This window comes from Phyllostomus hastatus, unplaced genomic scaffold (genome assembly GCF_019186645.2).
Source record: "Phyllostomus hastatus isolate PE091 unplaced genomic scaffold, TTU_PhHast_1.1 phas_contig_159, whole genome shotgun sequence".
Taxonomy (NCBI): Eukaryota; Metazoa; Chordata; class Mammalia; order Chiroptera; family Phyllostomidae; genus Phyllostomus; species Phyllostomus hastatus.
The window spans coordinates 6760539-6777272 of record NW_025333640.1 but is presented as its reverse complement, the minus strand read 5'-3'; the positions used below and the strand labels follow the sequence as shown (position 1 = coordinate 6777272).

Here is a 16734-nt window from a genome sequence, read left to right as displayed (position 1 = left end):
GGACGCAGTGTGACGGCAGGAGGGAACGGCCATGCCGCTTGGAAGTGGGGGGCCAGGCGAGGACGTGTCTGAGGCTGGGGGTGCCGTACGAGCACCCCCAGGCAGACACTGGGTGCAAACCTCCTGGCCTCTGCCTCCCGCTCTGCACTGCCACCCCCCACTCCCAGGGGGCTTAGGGTGGCCGGAGGGGGCAGGGGAGCAGGAGGACACAGCTGGTGAAGGACTGTACGTCTAGTGAGGGAACACACTCCAAGCAGAACCATCAGAGAGTCCGAGAGGCTTAGGAGGTGTTTAGATGCCCCTTGCTTACATTTTCTGCCCCTGCCGTAACGTTCCCTGTTTACAGAGCTGACAGAGTCCACGGGGATTTATCGTCCTGGCCCAAGGCCGCCCGTGGGCCGCATGTCATGGTGCCCTCCGCTCCCGGGGCCGCCTCAGGCAGGCGGTGTTGAGACGGTGGCCACTGCCTGCCTGCCATGCCTCCCTTTGGGGCCGGGAGTGCGGCCTGGTTCACGCCCAGGACACAGACGCGACCGTCCCCGCGTGCGTGTTCCTCTCCAGGAAGCCCGTCGTCCTGGCTGGCCGCTGACACGGTGTGCGTGGGGTGGTCTGGGGACGCCTTCTCTGCGCGCAGAGTTCTATGGGTGCGAGGGGCTCACGTGTGAAGAAGCGATTTTGCTTCGGGGAGGATGTGGATTTGCCACACGTGACATGGGAGTTTAAAAGCATCCAGAGACTGTGATGACTTGTAATGACTCGATGACCTGTATTGTATGATGAACTGAACCCCTGTAACTTTGTGCCCTGTATGCCTTTCCACCACGTGACCCGCCGCTTCTAAATAAAATCAGATGATTTCTTGACTGAGGTCAGTCTTTTCCCTCCCCTCGCCTGGCATAGGGGTGTTTGGGCCCCTCTAGACTGTTCCACAGGCACGGGGGGACCTGGTTCTGCGTGAGTGAGGTGGGGCTCTCCACGACGGAGCCGGGAAGTGGCAGTCCGGGGAAGCAGCAGCCCCAGCCCCTGCGCTTGTGCCTTTGGATGAAAGCATCAGGGAGGCCCAGCTGGTTCTGTGGGTGGTCTTCTGCCCCTTCGGTGAGACTTTTCAGGAGCCAAAAGCCAACAGAATCTTCCTGGTGGCCTTAGACCCAAGGCAGTTGGAGCTACTGGGCTAAGGGGAGACAGTTGGCCTAGGAGTGGAGGGCTGGGGACAGGTCACTTCTCGGGAGCAGGGAAGTCCCCGCTCTCAGAACATGGCCCCACCGCCTGCCTTGACCGTAGAACTGGCCCCATGGCAGACCCCCATCCCAGGGGACAGAGGACTTCCTCCTGCTGCTGCACGGGTGGGCCGACCCTGCAAGCTTCTTCAACGAGGCATGTGGGGAAGCGCAGAGGGGTTGGCTGTCTGATGGGGCCCTTCCCTGCAGGCTGTGCTCCTTGTTGGGCCTACTTCCTGTGCCGACATCCCCAAGTCCGGGCGCCCAGTTCGCCTTCCCAGCAGCTGCGAGGGCGGCCCCACCCCTCTGGCCTCCTCTTGGCCACAGGAGCACAGCCCATCACCAGCGAGGGACACGGCCAGCCCCTGGGCGCCGGCTCCGCAAGGGCACCTACTCGCTGGTGGCCCTGTGTAATGCTGTTCCTTTCCGAGTGTGTGACTCACCCCGCCTTCATCAGATGATATAAAATGTGCTGGGAGAGGCGGCCCTCAGTCAGAGCACATCGCAGCGGGTCTTGTGTTCCTAGTGCCCGAGCGTTGTTCTCAGAGGTGAGCACTGCCCAACAACCAGGGGAGTTTGGCTGCCGGGCGCTGCGCTGCTCGGAGGCAGGGGTCTGAACGTGGAATTGATCTACCTCCTAGGATAAATCTTACTGTCCGGGCTGCTACTTCCTCTCTTGCAACTCAGTATGATCTCTCTTGTCTGCGTAGGGCTGTGAGGCTCTATGGCTGCTCAGACCCCAGAATGGACTCCAGTGGATTTGTCACATTTCACTCACTCACCGAGTCCCTCAGGGAACTGCATGTGTCTTGTGCTGGGCCTTAGGGTGCAGAGTGCAGGCCAGTCTGTCCTGAAGAGTCTGTGGTTGGGGGGATCCAGAATGCACGACGATGCCGGGTGAGGGGCGGGGGCAGAGGTGTTAGGGATTGAGGAGGTCACCTCTAGGGAAGTGGGTTTGTGCTGGGAGGTGGAGACTCAGAGGGTGGTGTTGGGGGGTGGGGGGAGACTTGCAGGGGGCATAAAGGGCAGAACAAGAAAGAGCAATCTTGCCCTGGCTGGTGTGGGTCAGTGGATTGAGTGCCGGCCTGCGAACCGAAGGGTTGGCAGTTGGATTCCCAATCAGGGCACAGGCCTGGGTTCCAGGCCAGGTCCCCAGTAGGGGGCCTGCCGAGAGTCAACCACACACTGATGTTTCTCTCTCTCTCTCCCTCCTTCCCTTCTCTCTAAAAATAAGTAAAATCTTTTCAAAAAGAAAAAAAAAGCTGGCCCAAACAGGAGTATGGTGTGGTGACAGTCCTCCGTGTTGCCCCCCACCCCCATCTCCTGCCTACCTCCCCTTTGAACTCAGACAGTGTTTGGGGGCGGCCGAGTCCTCGTGGAACGAGGAAGCAGACCGTTTTCTCTGAGAAGCGGGGAGGTAAACGGATCCATCTGCTGGATGGGCGGGGAGCTTGGACTCTCCTTTGTCCTTGAGTGCTGCTTAAACATTGGATCCCAACCATTGGACACTTTTAAATAAGCACAAATGACACAGCTTCCGCTTTCTTTCATTTTATTCTGGACTGTGACAGGGGAAGCCCAGGAAAGAGGGTTCTGTAAGAAAATGAGGTGCCCAGGGTCCGGTTGGAGCGGGAGAGCGAAGATGTGTGTGCCCAGCACAGTAGTGGAGACACTGCTGGGACCCTAGTGGTTTCCAGACGGGGCAGAGGGTGGGAGGGAAGGAGGGAGCTGCAAAGGCTGGGGAGGGGGTGGGGCCGGCCCAGGGGAGCTGTGGAAAGGCCCGCCCCTGCTGGCCTGTGAGGAGCCTGGGGGGAGGGCAGACCAGAAGCAGCACTGGTGGGAGTCCCTCAACCAGGTGGTGATGGTCACCTTCACCTCTCCATGTGTCCTCGGTCCCTGGAGCCACCAGTCCTTTTTTGAAGCCCGGAACTGATGTTCAGAACAGAAGGCCCCCGCCCCTCGTTAATGCTGGGCAGCTCCCAAAGCTGCCTTCTTCCCCAAAGAAGTCCCAGCCAGGCTTTGTTCGGTTATACATTTTATTCTCTAATAGGTACAATACTAAAATAAACACAAATTAAAAAAAAGTTTTATTAAAACAAAACTGTACAAAAAAGCAGTATATACTACATTTTAATTACAGAACAGTCTACTGTCCAAAAGGCACTAATCCAGAATAGGAGATACAATGATACAGGACTCATTGGAACTATTTTAATCAATACGATAGAGCACTTGTTCCTTTGACCATTTACATCTAGAAACAAGGGCTTTTGCTACAGTCATTACACACTGTCATAAATATGAGTCCCATGGGGGAAGGTGCAGTATCGCTCTCCCTAGGCAAGGTTCGAGTCGGGGGGACCATGGTGGGGCTGAGAGGTGGGTGGGCAGCGGGGCCAGGCCGGCCGCTGGGCACCTCCCTTGCAGAAGGGCTGCCTACCCCAGACGGACGACGCGCACAGAGCCAGTCTGCCAGCCTGGCCGCCCCGGCAGCCACTGCCCCCTCTGTGTGTTAGCACCGGGAAGGTGGGTTCTGAGATGCTCCAGGGGACTGGGCTGGAGGTCCCAGTGGGAAGGGCCAGCGGCCAGGCAGAGGGGAAGCATTTTGGTAACTTGATCTGAAAAAGGCAGCGGCTACACAGAGGGACAGGGAGCCCTGGGTGGCCAGAGCGCTGGCACCCCGGCCAGGCAGAGCCCGCACCCTCCCCCGCCCCCCGTGAGCCTGGGCAGTCTGCGGTGGGGGGAGATCTGACAGGCTTTTGCCTTGGAAGCTGATTTCTAGAAGCGGGATTTTGCTTCCCAGAGGCCCTGCCCTCTCTGCCCACTTATCCGCGTTTGGGGGCCTGAAGAACTCTCTAAACCCCAGATTTCATTAGTTAACGGACTCTGGACCGAAGGAAGAGAGATACTGCAGCTGTCCCAACAGTGTCATCCACACGTAAGACGAAGACAGGCATCTGATGTTAACAAAAATAAGTAACAAAGAAATAGGATTAAACCAAATCTCTTCTCACAGCATCCTATACTACATCCTCCTTCTGCTTAGCAGAAAATTGTACGTACACAAAAATACAAATACACAATTTGTAGAACAGTCTGATTTTAATATATTTATATATATTTATATTTATACGAGTGGCAGGTTAGTTCATTATATAGAGCTTTTTGCACTTTTGGCTCATATGCAACAAGGCTTATAAATTCAGCTTTAGCTTTCATTCAGGTTTTATAGCTTTTGAACAATTGTTTTCACATTTAAAGCAGCATCCAATTTGCACTAGGAGTCTGTGGTGACTGCGGGGAGAGGGATCGGGAAGTTGCCGACGGGGAAGGCAGGGCCAGGGGCACGTAGACATTCCAGTGTGTGTGGCGAGTGGAAGGACTGCTGTGGGACAGAGCTGACCATGAGGACCCCTTGAGGTAGACTGAACACCTTACAGCAGACTCAGACACAGGTGTGACTCCCCTCAGGGACACATGGTGCACAGGACGGGGACAAAGACCGGAGACGCCAGAGGGAGACACGAAGGCTAAGACACACGACCACCGAGGCAGGAGGGCTCTCCCCAGCCCGCGCAGACACCGCGTTATTTGGCGGATGCTGAACACTCAGGCAGCCCCAAGGCATCTGGGCCGTGGTATCTGATCACACTGCGACTGCGAAGCTTGCTTTCTGTTCTCTTAACTTGCTGTGCCAGCTAGCTCCCACCCGACAGTGACAGTAAGACAGAGCTGCCCATCACCCGCAATGGAATTACTCCCCAGCCTCTGCGCTCGCTGGGGAGTTCAAGTCCAGTTAAGTGGAAAGAAACCGGGGCCTCTCGCCCTGCCTCTAATTGCACTGCGCTGCCGCTTGCCCGGCTCGCTGCACTCCCCCGCACACTCATCTCTCTCTCGATTACAGCCAGGTAATTGACAAGCACTTGGTAGAACCTGTAAAAATAGCATCTGGAGAACTGAGGGACAGTGGCCGCCGCGTCCAGGTTGGTGCCGCTCCAGAAAAGTCTTCCTGCCAACGCCACCACGGCAAGACCCTCGTTTGACCACTTCATCAACCTGCCTCCTTTCCCCGCCCAACTCAGAGTGCCTCTGGCAGATGTGGCCGGCGTGTTAAATGTGAATGCCCAGAGTCGGGGTCATGGCATTGTCTGAACGAAAATGCTGGATTACTAATGAAAATAAAGTGCCTGGCTGTGGATTGTTCCATTTTTGCAAAACCTTCAAACGCACCGACACATCCTCTCAAGGTCGTTCAGTGCCAGACCGGACAGCAAGCGGTCACCGACTAGCACCTTGTACACCCACACCCACCGCGGGATAAAGGCCTGGACTTAGGTCAGACGAAAAGTACTTCAAAAGAGAAGCCAATACTCTCACACTCATTTTCAAAGACACTCCTGATCCCACATCACCCCTAGCGATGACGGCCCTCCTAGGCCCTGGTCGGCAGATGTCCTGAACCTCCACCAAGGGGCGAGGGGGCAGCCGGGGTTCCAGTGACTAATGGTGGGAAATGAGTCACCATGTCTTTAACGTCCCCACGTGACTCTCTGCCCCCTTGGATCGGGACACGCTGGGCGCTGCTGGCACAGGGGGATGGCGGCGGCTCCGAGGCTGGCTGGCGCCCCTGCCCGCCTCGCTCAGTAGTCACGGACTTCGCCACGCAGGCCCCTGAACATTCTCTCTGAACCGAGACCAGAACCCCTTCAACAGAAACACCCCTAAAAAGCACGAGACACAGCGACAAAGCCAGCCTGACTGGGTAGTGACGTCTGCCCCACGGGCTCGCCCTGGCAGTTGTTCTGCCTGCAGAACGCTGGGGACCCTGGACAGAGGGGCACCGGCCCCCTCTCTGGCGGGCTCCAGAGGTCTGTAACTTGCTTAGGCACTTAAAAAAAACATGAACAGAAAGTTTATCCTCAGAAGATGCACGCCCAAGTGGCCACGGCCGTGGGGGTAGAGGGAGCCCATGGGGAGTCAGAGAAGGCTGTGGGCTCTTCCAGGAGAGGCAACTACGATGTCGTGGGAGGGATAGAGGGAGGGACAGAGTCCCTCCTGCAGCCTGGGTGAACCTGAAGCAGCGGCTGGCCCAGCGGGCCTCTCCCTTGGGGCTCTGCAGAACAGGCCAACGTCGGGGCGGCCTGCCCCGGATGCGCAGCTGGGGGCGAAGCGTGGGCTGCACGGACTTGGCTCTGTCTCACGGGGTGAGGATCCCTGGGAAAGGCAGAGGACCGAGGCGGGGGTGTCTGGTAGGACCAGCGAGCAGTGGAGAGGCTTTGTCGAGCTGGAAGGCCTGACGGGGGGCGCCCCCACCCCTTGTAACTTTGGTTTCGGAGTCGCGGCGCCCGTATCCAGGATTGAGATGTGGTTTTCAAGGTAAATGCCCAACAGCAATGCTCTCGAAAGGCGCCCACAGCAGCACTCTCACCCCTGTTCAGTCCACTCTGCCACCGTGTGCACTGCCCCCTACCCCCGCCCATGAATCTGGCACAGAGTCCAACGTGAGTCCACTTGAGTGGCTGCTGCTTGCATTAATACGGCAGTAATGTCGCTTTGTTTCCAGTTTAATAGCTTCCATGAATAACGAAGTGGAAAGATGACCCTCACAAGTTCACGCTGAGCTCTCAGTGCCAGCAGGGCAGACCGAGAGGGAGAGGTTGCTGAGCTCCAATGAGCTGGAGCCAGAGCCTTGGCCTGGGAGTGCCAGGAAGTTGAAATGGGCTCTAAGGCAAGGATGGTTTTGCGACGTCCTGGCTGCCGAGAGCCAAGGGCTCCTTCTGAGGGAGGAGTTCCTGTCTCCATCCCAAAACTGCAGTGGCACCCAAATGCCACCAGAGACAGATGCCAAATCTGGATCAACACCCGAGTGGCAAGCACGCTACCTCCCTCCCCTCATGGTAACAGGGTGGCCTTTTCTGGGGGGGGGCGGGGGGGCGGGGTAGCAGACAGTCAAAACCTCCTTAGCTAATGGAACAGGGTGCCCTTCAGTCCCAGGGAGCTGACCTGGTGGCCCTTTGCAGGGCCACCCCAGCGTGCTCCTGGGGTGGTTTCCACTCTTGCACTTGGTGGACACCCAGGGCAGAGCAGATCAGAAGAGGGAGACAGAGCCAGCCCCTGAGAACCACTTAGGGAATGACCTGGGCAGTTGGGGGTGGGGAGAAACACGGGCCTGTAGTCAGTGAGTCCTCAGGTCAGCCTGGAGCCCGTGTTCCTGGAAACAGCCACAAGAGCCCTGAGGCAGCCTGGCCTTTTGCTGGAGGTGGCTATTGGAAAGCTTTTATGCGGAGCCAAAGTCTGGGTGAGTCCGCACGGCCTGCTACTGGCTGGTCCGAGAGCCCAGGGCCAACACCGACCCACACAGCATCGGATCCCAAGTTCGCCAGAGCTCTGGCCAAGCCCACTGCCCCTCTGGACTGTGATGGAAGGGACAGCAGCAGGAGCTGGAATGCTGAGCAGAACACCTTAGACAAGCAGGGTGCCTACAAGTAACAGGCACAAAGAAATCACCAGAAGAGCTGAAGAGAGAAAATGGGAAGTGAGAAAGAACTTAATCTTCTCTGCCTCAACTAACGGGAGCTACACCCAAGCGAGCTGGTCAATTCCAGTCCCCTTCAGAGGTCAGACTACAGGCCAGCCTTCCCAGGAAAAGGCAAGGCAAGACCTTTAGATTTGCCTCCTGGAGACGGAGGACTGTGACTTGAAACCTGTCACTGCTTTCCTGTCACTGTCCCTGAGAGGCCGGGGTTGGGGGTGGGGTGCTCTGCGTTGCCTAGATCGCCACAGTGTCAGGGTCTGCTGTTGGAGGGCATTAATGCAGACAGGTGGCAGCAGTGCAGTGGTGGGGACCTTCCAGTCTGTCCCCAGAGTGAGAGACAGGTTACATGCAGGGGTTTTACTCAGAGCAGTGGCGGGTGGGCTGTGCTGTCCGTTCTTTGGTTAACGTACTGCTAAGACGAAAGAGAACAGCTCGAGGTTTCACCGGACTCCGCGAAAGTGGCACAGCTCAAGGCAGGGCTGGTGAGTCTCCGAGCATCAGCGAGGCAAGGCAAACCCCGGCACAGCGCTGGGCGCAGAGATCACGTTCCAGGAGCGCCGGTGCTCTGGGAGGCCTGGGTGTCTGCCTCCTGTAATGCCAGGGTCTAGGACGGCCCCTCTACTCTAGTTTCTCTTAAGAACAACTCACTTACGGTCTTTTCTCCCCCAAAAATATGTGTTTCATAAATAAGCACCACCTATATTTTCACTGATTTTGGTGAGTTGGCTTCCTTTTGTTTTTCGAGTGGGGGCTGCCAATGGTCAAGGAGCACGGGTGCATGGTCCTCGAGTCGCTGGTGGCCTCTGGGAAGGGAAGTGCCTCGCCAGCGCCAGGCCCTTCTAAGGAGCACGTCCCTTAGGCAGCACGTCTGAAACGCCGATCCCTCAAATAGTCGACTGTAAGGTTTTCCCTGTAGTGATCATCCCATTTCCTTTGAACGTGAGCAGATAATTGGAATGTTCGGCTGGCTGTTTGAATGCATGTCTCAAATCAGAGTTGTCCTCATCTAGTCAGTTTTCAGGACCACCAATCACAAGACAGATTCTCACTTGCAAGAGCACATTATCTTTTACCAGCTGGGGAAAGGAGGATGGGATACTCTTTGGGGTCATAAATCCACCACCTTTCCCACGGTCAACAGACAGGAGCCCCCTGAAAAGTTCCTGTGACCTCCCACATACTGAGTGCGGGGTGAGGGGCTGACAGTCGCTTTTAAATCTTACAGGGAGAGAAGCAATGAGTAAAACCTTTCATGGCCTTGTTTTTCCTGATCCAGCTCAACTATAGGTATTTCAAGGGGGAGCAAACAAAACCCAAAGCAAAACTTTCCCCTAAACTTTGTGTTTGGGGGTGGGGGGTGGCAGCCAACTGCAGCATTTTCATGAAACTAAAGCTTAGTTAGCATCTGGGTTAGGTTCCTCCTGGTGTGTGCAGAGGGGGAAAGATTTGTAGAAGAATGAGCAGCAAAATATGAACAAAAAGCAAGAGGCAAATTTTCTTCAGTCGTCCCTAACCTCCCTGGGGAAGGAGGCAGCTGGCCAGGGGCCACAGGCCCCATGCGGCGTCCTGATGTCTGTGCAGACTCACTCTTGACCTCACACCTGCATGAAGACGTCCGCGAGTGACGGCAAAGAGCCAGTGCGGCGTGTCCCAGAGAAGGGCGAGGTGGCAAGGCAGCGGCTCCGGCCCAGCATGAGGCCTCTTAGGGGGCCGGGTGGACGGAAGAGGGAGGGAGGCGGTGGGGGGCGCGAGGATCTGGATGGGCTGCATGGGCCATCCCTTGGACAGCGCCGCAGTGTGGGACGAGTTCAGGACGGTGGCAGGCTGCTCACGTGGGCACGCTGGTAACGCTAAGTGACGTGGGGACACCTGGGTGGCACGTACACATGCCCTCTTGCTCCAGTGACTTTCAGACATTGCAAACATCAGGGTTCCATTCATACTTCCTAGTTGTCGAAGGCCCATGTGTCAGTCTCTGTGTGTCACACGATCCAATGAGGAAATCCCTATTTGAGCTGTGAGCGGACACCTCTTTGATAAGTACTTCCTGGTGGTAATGGCAATGGAGATGTAACCATGGGAAAATGTCAAACTCCAGGCGCTTGTGAAGTAGTAGATGGCTGTAAGTCAGGCCAGCATGACACCCCAGCGGGCTGGCAAGTGGGGCGGCATGGCCGGGAGCCTCACTCACCGGTGCCCCCCCCCGCCCCGCTGCAGGGGTGGCGGGGGGGGGGGGCAGGCTGGGAAGGGCGTGGGGCGGGGTTCCGACACTTCAGAAGTTAGGTGGGGCACACGACGGAAAGCTCCTGTTCTGAGGCTGAGGCCACTTCAACCCCGTCTCTCCCGCTCGGGAGGGGACACAAACACCCTGTCATTGTCGCAGTCTGTTGAGCTGCTCCTCCAGACGTTCTGGGGAGCATTCGTGCTAAAGGGAACAGGGGACGGGAGAGCTGCCATTTTCAGTCATATAAAGGACTGAAACCCCTTTAATTATGGCCATGCCAATCTATATCTCGCTAAAACAGCTAATTACATGTCAGGAGGACACTCAGTCATTCAGAACAATTGTCGTCGTATTTTTATATACTCCGTGCCACCCCCTCAATCACCATGGTTACAGTTTGAAAGGGTTCAGGCAGACCTGCACTCGATCACAGCACACCATTGTGAGTGTGAGCGCTAGCCGTGGCTGTACAGAGCCACTTTTTTAGAGAGACAAGATGAAAACGCAGTGTATGGAGTGACAGCTGAGCTGTGCACATGCCCTGCTCTGGTCAGCAAGTGGCGGCCTGATGACAGTGCACACTCGGCTGCTGTCTCACACTGGACGGGAGGGAACAACAGAGAAGCAAATAGATGTGAAAACTTCCCAGATAAAACAGACGTAGGGAGGGGCAGGCATAGCACCCCGCAGCAGAGCCCTTCCCTGTGTCCCTGGGGAGCTGGCCAGCGCGACGAGGGTGTGAGGTGCAGTGGAAAACACTCAGGGGTGGGAGGGTGCTGGGCAGCTTTCGCTCGAACGGCAGCCACTGGGTTAGTCTGTTCACTGCCTGGCCCCGTGTCGCAGGAAGGAGGACGAAAATGGAGCCCGGGAACCTGTGTGTTTGCAACCCCACGTGTCTGTGGCCCCTCGAGCTTCCTGGGTGGCGACAAGAAGGGGATGTGAGAGCTTTGGGTGCAGTGACATTTCCCCTCTCCCCTCTCTGTTCCTTCCCCCCTCGATGAACAAAAGAAAACCGATGTCATGGGAGCTGGACCTCTCAGGTCGTTTGCTTTCTTTGTGTTGTTGTTCCTCACTCCTGCCAAGGAAGAACAGCGATGCTGATAGGGAGCCTTCTCAATTTATAAACTTCCAGCTTTTGAATGTGCCTGGACATGAACGAAGCTGCCCCTCAGAGACCCTCTGAGCCAGCCCTGAGCCACGGGGACGGCAAGAGCAGCGGCCTGTCCCTTTCAGCTGACCAGCAGGGAACTAAAAACAGCCTTCCCGACCTGACCTGTTTGCGAGAGGGGCTTCCGTACTTGGTGAACAGACTCTGAGGCCTGGTGTATTAACAAGCCTTTCCCACCACCTTAGCGTGGCAGCTCTCCCGAGAGCGGTAAGGACATCTCTCCTCATGAGTGGTGGTCATCGTTCAACAAGACCGCGGTGCAAAGGAAAAGGCCTCCGCTTCGACGGCACGCCCCCCAGAACACCCTCTAGGATGTCCTGGCCATTCACAGGTGCCTCCCAGAACCCCTTCCAGCCTCACTGTGGTGGGACACCTTTCAGGTGGCCTACGTGGGCACTGCCAGGTGACATGCACTAGACACATGGAAATTAAGAAACAGTGGAAGGGTTTCAGGGCATGCAGCTGTTTGCCAAATGCAGTATGGCTGACTACTGATCCCCAAATCCTGAGTAAGCATCCTTGCTATTCAGGGAGCACAGAGAAGGAATGTATTATGTGGTGAATTCCCCGCCCCACTCCCACTCGACACCCCACACACACACCCCCAGCTGGAGCCGGCCAGTGGGCCCAGCCGTCCCTTGGGAAATCCCAACAGACAAACCCGGCTCAGTACGGCTACACACGGGTCTGGCCAGTCTCAACGCAGCCCCAGCAGACGCAGCAGTGAGACTTTGCCAACACTCACAACCGCCAAGTGACAAAACCCACCACCACTCTGACAGGGTTTCAATCACACTCCTTTAGAGATCAACACAGAAAACTCACGCTGTACAGGGTCAGGACTAGCCAATGGAGAGTGCCGCTGAGCACAGGATCGCCAACAACAAGAAAGATTATTGCCTAAGGACCTGCGGAGAATCCCTGGGGAGACGCTCTGGTGGTTCTGCAACAAGGATGACAGGACGGCGGCAACGGAAAGGCAGGGCTGTGGGTGAGATGGGGAACCGCTTCTGATGAGACCCTTAAGACCAGAGAGAGAGTAAGGACTTGAAGTTCACATTTTTAGGAGAAGGGTGGGAGGTCATTTATGAAAAAGGGGTCATTTCCACTGTTAGGGGCAGAAATAACGTAGCTGGTCAGTGGAATATGTAGCTGGTCAAAAAAACAGGCTGTGGAACAGGAAGGAGTGTTTGTGTGAGGAGAGTGAGCAAAACACACTCCAGCAAAGGACGCGGTTCGAGGGGAGGCCCTGGTGGGGGGGCCCAAGGGAGTGGGAGGTGCTGGTCACGGAGGGAGAGGGTGTGACTGCAGGTCCCCGATGGAGGGGACGAGAGTCAGTCTGCACTTGGGCCTGACAGCTGAACTCCAAGAAGGAAGGTCACAGCAACAAAGGCCGAACAGGGAGAAATGGAACAGCTGTATCTGAGAGCTCAAGTAGCCCCTTTGAGGTAAAAAATTATTTGGGTATCTGGACCCAGTACAGCTCCTGCTGCTCGCTGGACTGCCGGCCGTCACCATCCGGGGAGCTGGAGTACAGCATCTGCACACTTCAGCATTTACCACTTCCTTAGTCACATTGTTTTAGGCGGTCACCTCTACTGAGCGAAAGTAAAAGGTATCCTTAAGGGGTCTTCCCGTTTCTGTGAAGGAATCTGGAAATGTGAGGGCAGGGGCTGTCCCCCAGAGGTGACAGTGCGTGGGAACTGTACAGATTTGGTAGGCAGATGGAAGGTAACCACACTTCACTACCACCTAAGGGACTGAGGTCGTAGAGAACGGGGCCCCCAGGGGTATTCTGGCACGGCGGACCTGGCGGAAACAAGCAGGAGTGTCTACCTGGTGCTGGGACACCGGGAGGCCCCGGGGCAGACTGCACGGTGCTGCTCTCTCCCTGGCCTTCAGCGCTAGAGAGACGGAGGGAGAGGCAGACATTTCATCAGGATGGTCCATCTTTAAAAGGTCCTTTTGTAAGGCTGTGCTTTAAGAAGGGCAGGAAAGGAAGGAAGTATACCCATGTGACCACACTAATTTAATGAAGTCTTAGAAAACGCAGCAGACAAGTTACCACCGCTGGCAAGGCCCCGCCCCCTGCCCCTGTGGTCTTCCTCGCTCAGGAGGAACAGCATGTGGTGAAGAGAGAGGAGAGAGACAGAACGACCAAAAAACACAGCAGGGGGCTTTTTAGAGCCTGGCCCTTTTCCCTTCAGTAAGAGAGCAGTTTGGGGTTTCTCATTTTAATCTCTCTCAAACCTAAAAAAGCTTAAGGAAAAAAATGGCCATCCAATGATATTTCAAATTAGTGGCAACTCCATATGCCATTATAACAGCTAAGGTAACCTGGACAAGATAGTGGAACTGAACCTGGAAACAAACAAAAAAACAATGGTAGTTTTAAATACAGGCCCCAGAGAACTGAAAGTCTACTCTCAGTGAAAAAGCAGGAGCTGTACAGAAGGCAGTGAGTCTGAGGAGGCAGCTTGAATCACAGAACCCGGGGAACGACCCCTCCCTCCACCTCACGCTCAGACTCAGCAGGACGCTCTTCCCCTCCCTCCAGCAGACAGCCAGGGTCCGGGGCTGCCCGCTGCAGCACGCTCACTCCCCTTTGTTCTCTGGGGGTTTCTCCCTTCTCTAAAGGTCTCAAAACAATGAAACCTTTTAGCTCTTCTCTAGCAATCATTGTAGTTCTTTAGAAACTGCAGCTGTCTTAACAGTTTGAGTCTGTTTCTTTAAAAAGACCAGCAAGAACACATGATACTAGCAATCCCATCATAAAGAAGCTATCAATTATAATAATCTCCTTACAATAATAAATCACGGATGTGGCTTGTCAGACAGTGTATTTTTCTCTCTCCTTTTCTTTCTGATTCAGCCTAGAATGAGCCCACAAAATTCCACCAAGATGGAAAGATACAATGTTGTATTTCTTCTAAGTAGTGTAAAAGGAAAGAGAGAGAACACAATCTCCTAGTGGAAATAAGTCAGACACACCAGGAAAGAAAATGACTGGGAGGCCATTCCTGAGAATAACAAATGCTACTCTTGAATTTGTTGGTTCAAGTAATTCAGTAAAACAGAAAAGGCTACTTCATTCTACTTCAGTTCTTGGGAGCTGCAAAAGTATATACACTTTCCCTCTGAAATCACGGACAAGGGCAGGCCTGGCCCTGCAGACAGCTCTTTCGAGCCACAGACACACCCACAGGGGCATCTCCACGCCCTCCAAAAGGCCCCGCACACTGACGCTCACGCTGACGCTGACGAAGCAGGGCCGGCAGCCACGGAGCCGTCTCGTCAGCCTGTGCCTGCAGTGGAGTCCAGCCAGCCGAAAACTGGCGGAAAACTTTCTTGTCTCACTAACAAGAAAGAAAAGTGAAGAAGGTCAGTAAGTCTCACCCTCTCTCAAAGGTTTTAAGTTGAACACAATTCAGGGGAGGCGGCCAGGAAAGGTGCCTTCCTTCTATCTTAAAAACCTTCAGGTAACGCGCGGGGAAGACTGAAGCTGCATCACAGCCAGCCCCAGGGCCCCCTCAACAAGGCTCCACCGCGCAGAAAGGCGGAAACCGCACAGCAGTCCTGCTGTTTCAGACACACCCTAGGCTGCTTCCCTCACCCACAGCGACAGTGTGTCATTTAATTGCGATGCCGAGAGAGAATTTCCATACAAGGCCGGCAGATGTAATTTTCTCTGATGCATGAACAGTTCATCATTTTGCTGCTGGATGACAAGGTGATCACAGGGTGACTTTATAACGCAAGTTCACTGTTTGGTATTTTGAGTTCTCAAAATGAAAAAAAGATTTATCAAATATAAATATCTCTAAAAAAGTAACAAAAGTGCTACATATGTGATCAAGGAAAAAAATTACATTAGTTACTGCTGCTTAAAGTAGATTAAACTTTACAAATATTACCACATCCATTATCAATATGGCTTCCAATTATTAAATAAATTGCCTGTAGCAATATAGCTTTTCACACCTCTACAAGGACAGAGTAAAAAGAACACCAAAGCAGTCACATCCCGTCATATCTCACAGACCTACCACATAAGTGGCAAATGCCCGTTTTTTCTGCTCCTGTTGAGGAAGTATTTGCATTTGTGATAGTCAGTCAGCAAAATCCCACTATGAAGTCCTCCACAACCTCTGCTACTGAGGGGGTTTCAGTTAATGGATACAAAGACTGAAAGTTCGTTCACTCATTTTTGACCTTAGCTTCATCCTTGAAAGACTTCTGCTGGCGGCAGGGACAGGGGACACAGACAGGAGGAGGCAAAGCAGCTTGCGGGAGGCCCTGTGGCACTCACCACGACGGGCAGCGACTCCGCGGGCCGGACTCGGTGCCTTGACCCACGCAGCCCGGCTTTCCTCCACTGCCTCTCAAGCCAGGGTGTGTTTTTTAAGTGACTTCTATTTGTGTCTTTTGCTGTTTGTTTTAATTGTGGTCCCAAAGGCAGAAGGCAGTAGGCAGTATTTTATCTACTAAGCTGCACAGCTTGTGAGAGGAATGGATGTCTGTGTCAGGCATGTTAACGTCAACCAAAATCTGAGATCCAGTTTTTCCACGGACACTCTTAGCACAGCACCCAAAGAAGTGTGATCTAGCCACAGCGTGACTATGACGAGGCACGGCTTATTGCAGCTGGAAACCAGTTATTCCCACTCAGAGGTGGGGGCGCTAGTGTTTCTTCTACTCTGCGGACACTGCCCGAACGGGGTCTGTCAGTCCCGGGCCACACCCCTTCAGCTTGCACCCTGTCAGTCCCGAGGAAGGAAAGGGGTACAGACTAGTGTTACAGGAATCTGAAGGTACCCAAGGTTTCACACACAGCCTAATATTTGAGAACTGAGGGCTATCTAAATACCTGGAAGCACTTTCTTGGAATGCTAAGACAGAGCAGCAAGATTTTCTAGCCTCAGGGGCTGGGAGAGGAAGTCTGGTCGGTCGGTTGCTTATTACTTACTGGGAGTTAATACTGAGAGAGTATATGCGAAGGCTGAGGGCACCATGCCATCTTCACAGAACAAGAAGACCCTAACGGCTAACTGACATACAAGAAACTGCAAGTTATACTGTAAGAACACATGTTAAGGACCAAGGAAAGTCTGCTAAGGTGCTACGTCTAAACTAAGTTAACGCCTCATGTCCACCCCTCCCTGGTCAGTCATCATCCAGGGCCTCTGTCTTGATTTCGTTGGCTCCTTGTCGAGCCAAGGCCAAGATAGTGTGGTTGACTGCTGCCATTTCCACAGCTAAGGAGATGGGGTCCTGGTGGTCACTATGGCTAGTGTTGTCGTCCTAGACGTGCAGAGACAAGAAACAAATGTTAGCGACTGGCGCCATTCTCTGGCTCACAGAAAGGCATGCTGGGGCGAGGGGAGGCAGAACATCTGGTGGGGCGGTGGGGGAGGAGCTCGCGATAGAGTGGGGGCGAGATGTATTTAAGCAGACACTGGATGGATGTATGCCCAGATACTTCTGGTTGACCGTCTTATGATTCAACAAATAAGCAGCACCGAAATGTTTTTTCTTGCTGAGAATTTTATTCTTTCTTTCAGAAAGATTGCTGGTGACGATAATCCCACCT

At 54.4% G+C, this 16734-nt stretch overlaps 1 protein-coding gene across 9 annotated transcripts in view; it reads right to left on the bottom strand.

Moving 5' to 3' along the window:
- Positions 1-9999: 9999 nt before the first annotated feature.
- HMBOX1 (homeobox containing 1) overlaps positions 10000-16734 on the bottom strand; it is a 171798-nt gene continuing 165063 nt past the window's right edge. For 6 of the 9 annotated variants that reach the window (XM_045831008.1, XM_045831011.1, XM_045831009.1 and 3 more), the window contains one exon: positions 10000-16445. In XM_045831008.1, coding sequence (XP_045686964.1) covers positions 16308-16445 — 138 coding nt within the window. In that variant the 3' untranslated portion in view covers positions 10000-16307. The remainder of the gene's footprint in view (positions 16446-16734) is intronic. The other 3 variants (XM_045831015.1, XM_045831016.1, XM_045831017.1) reach the window with 1 other exon arrangement.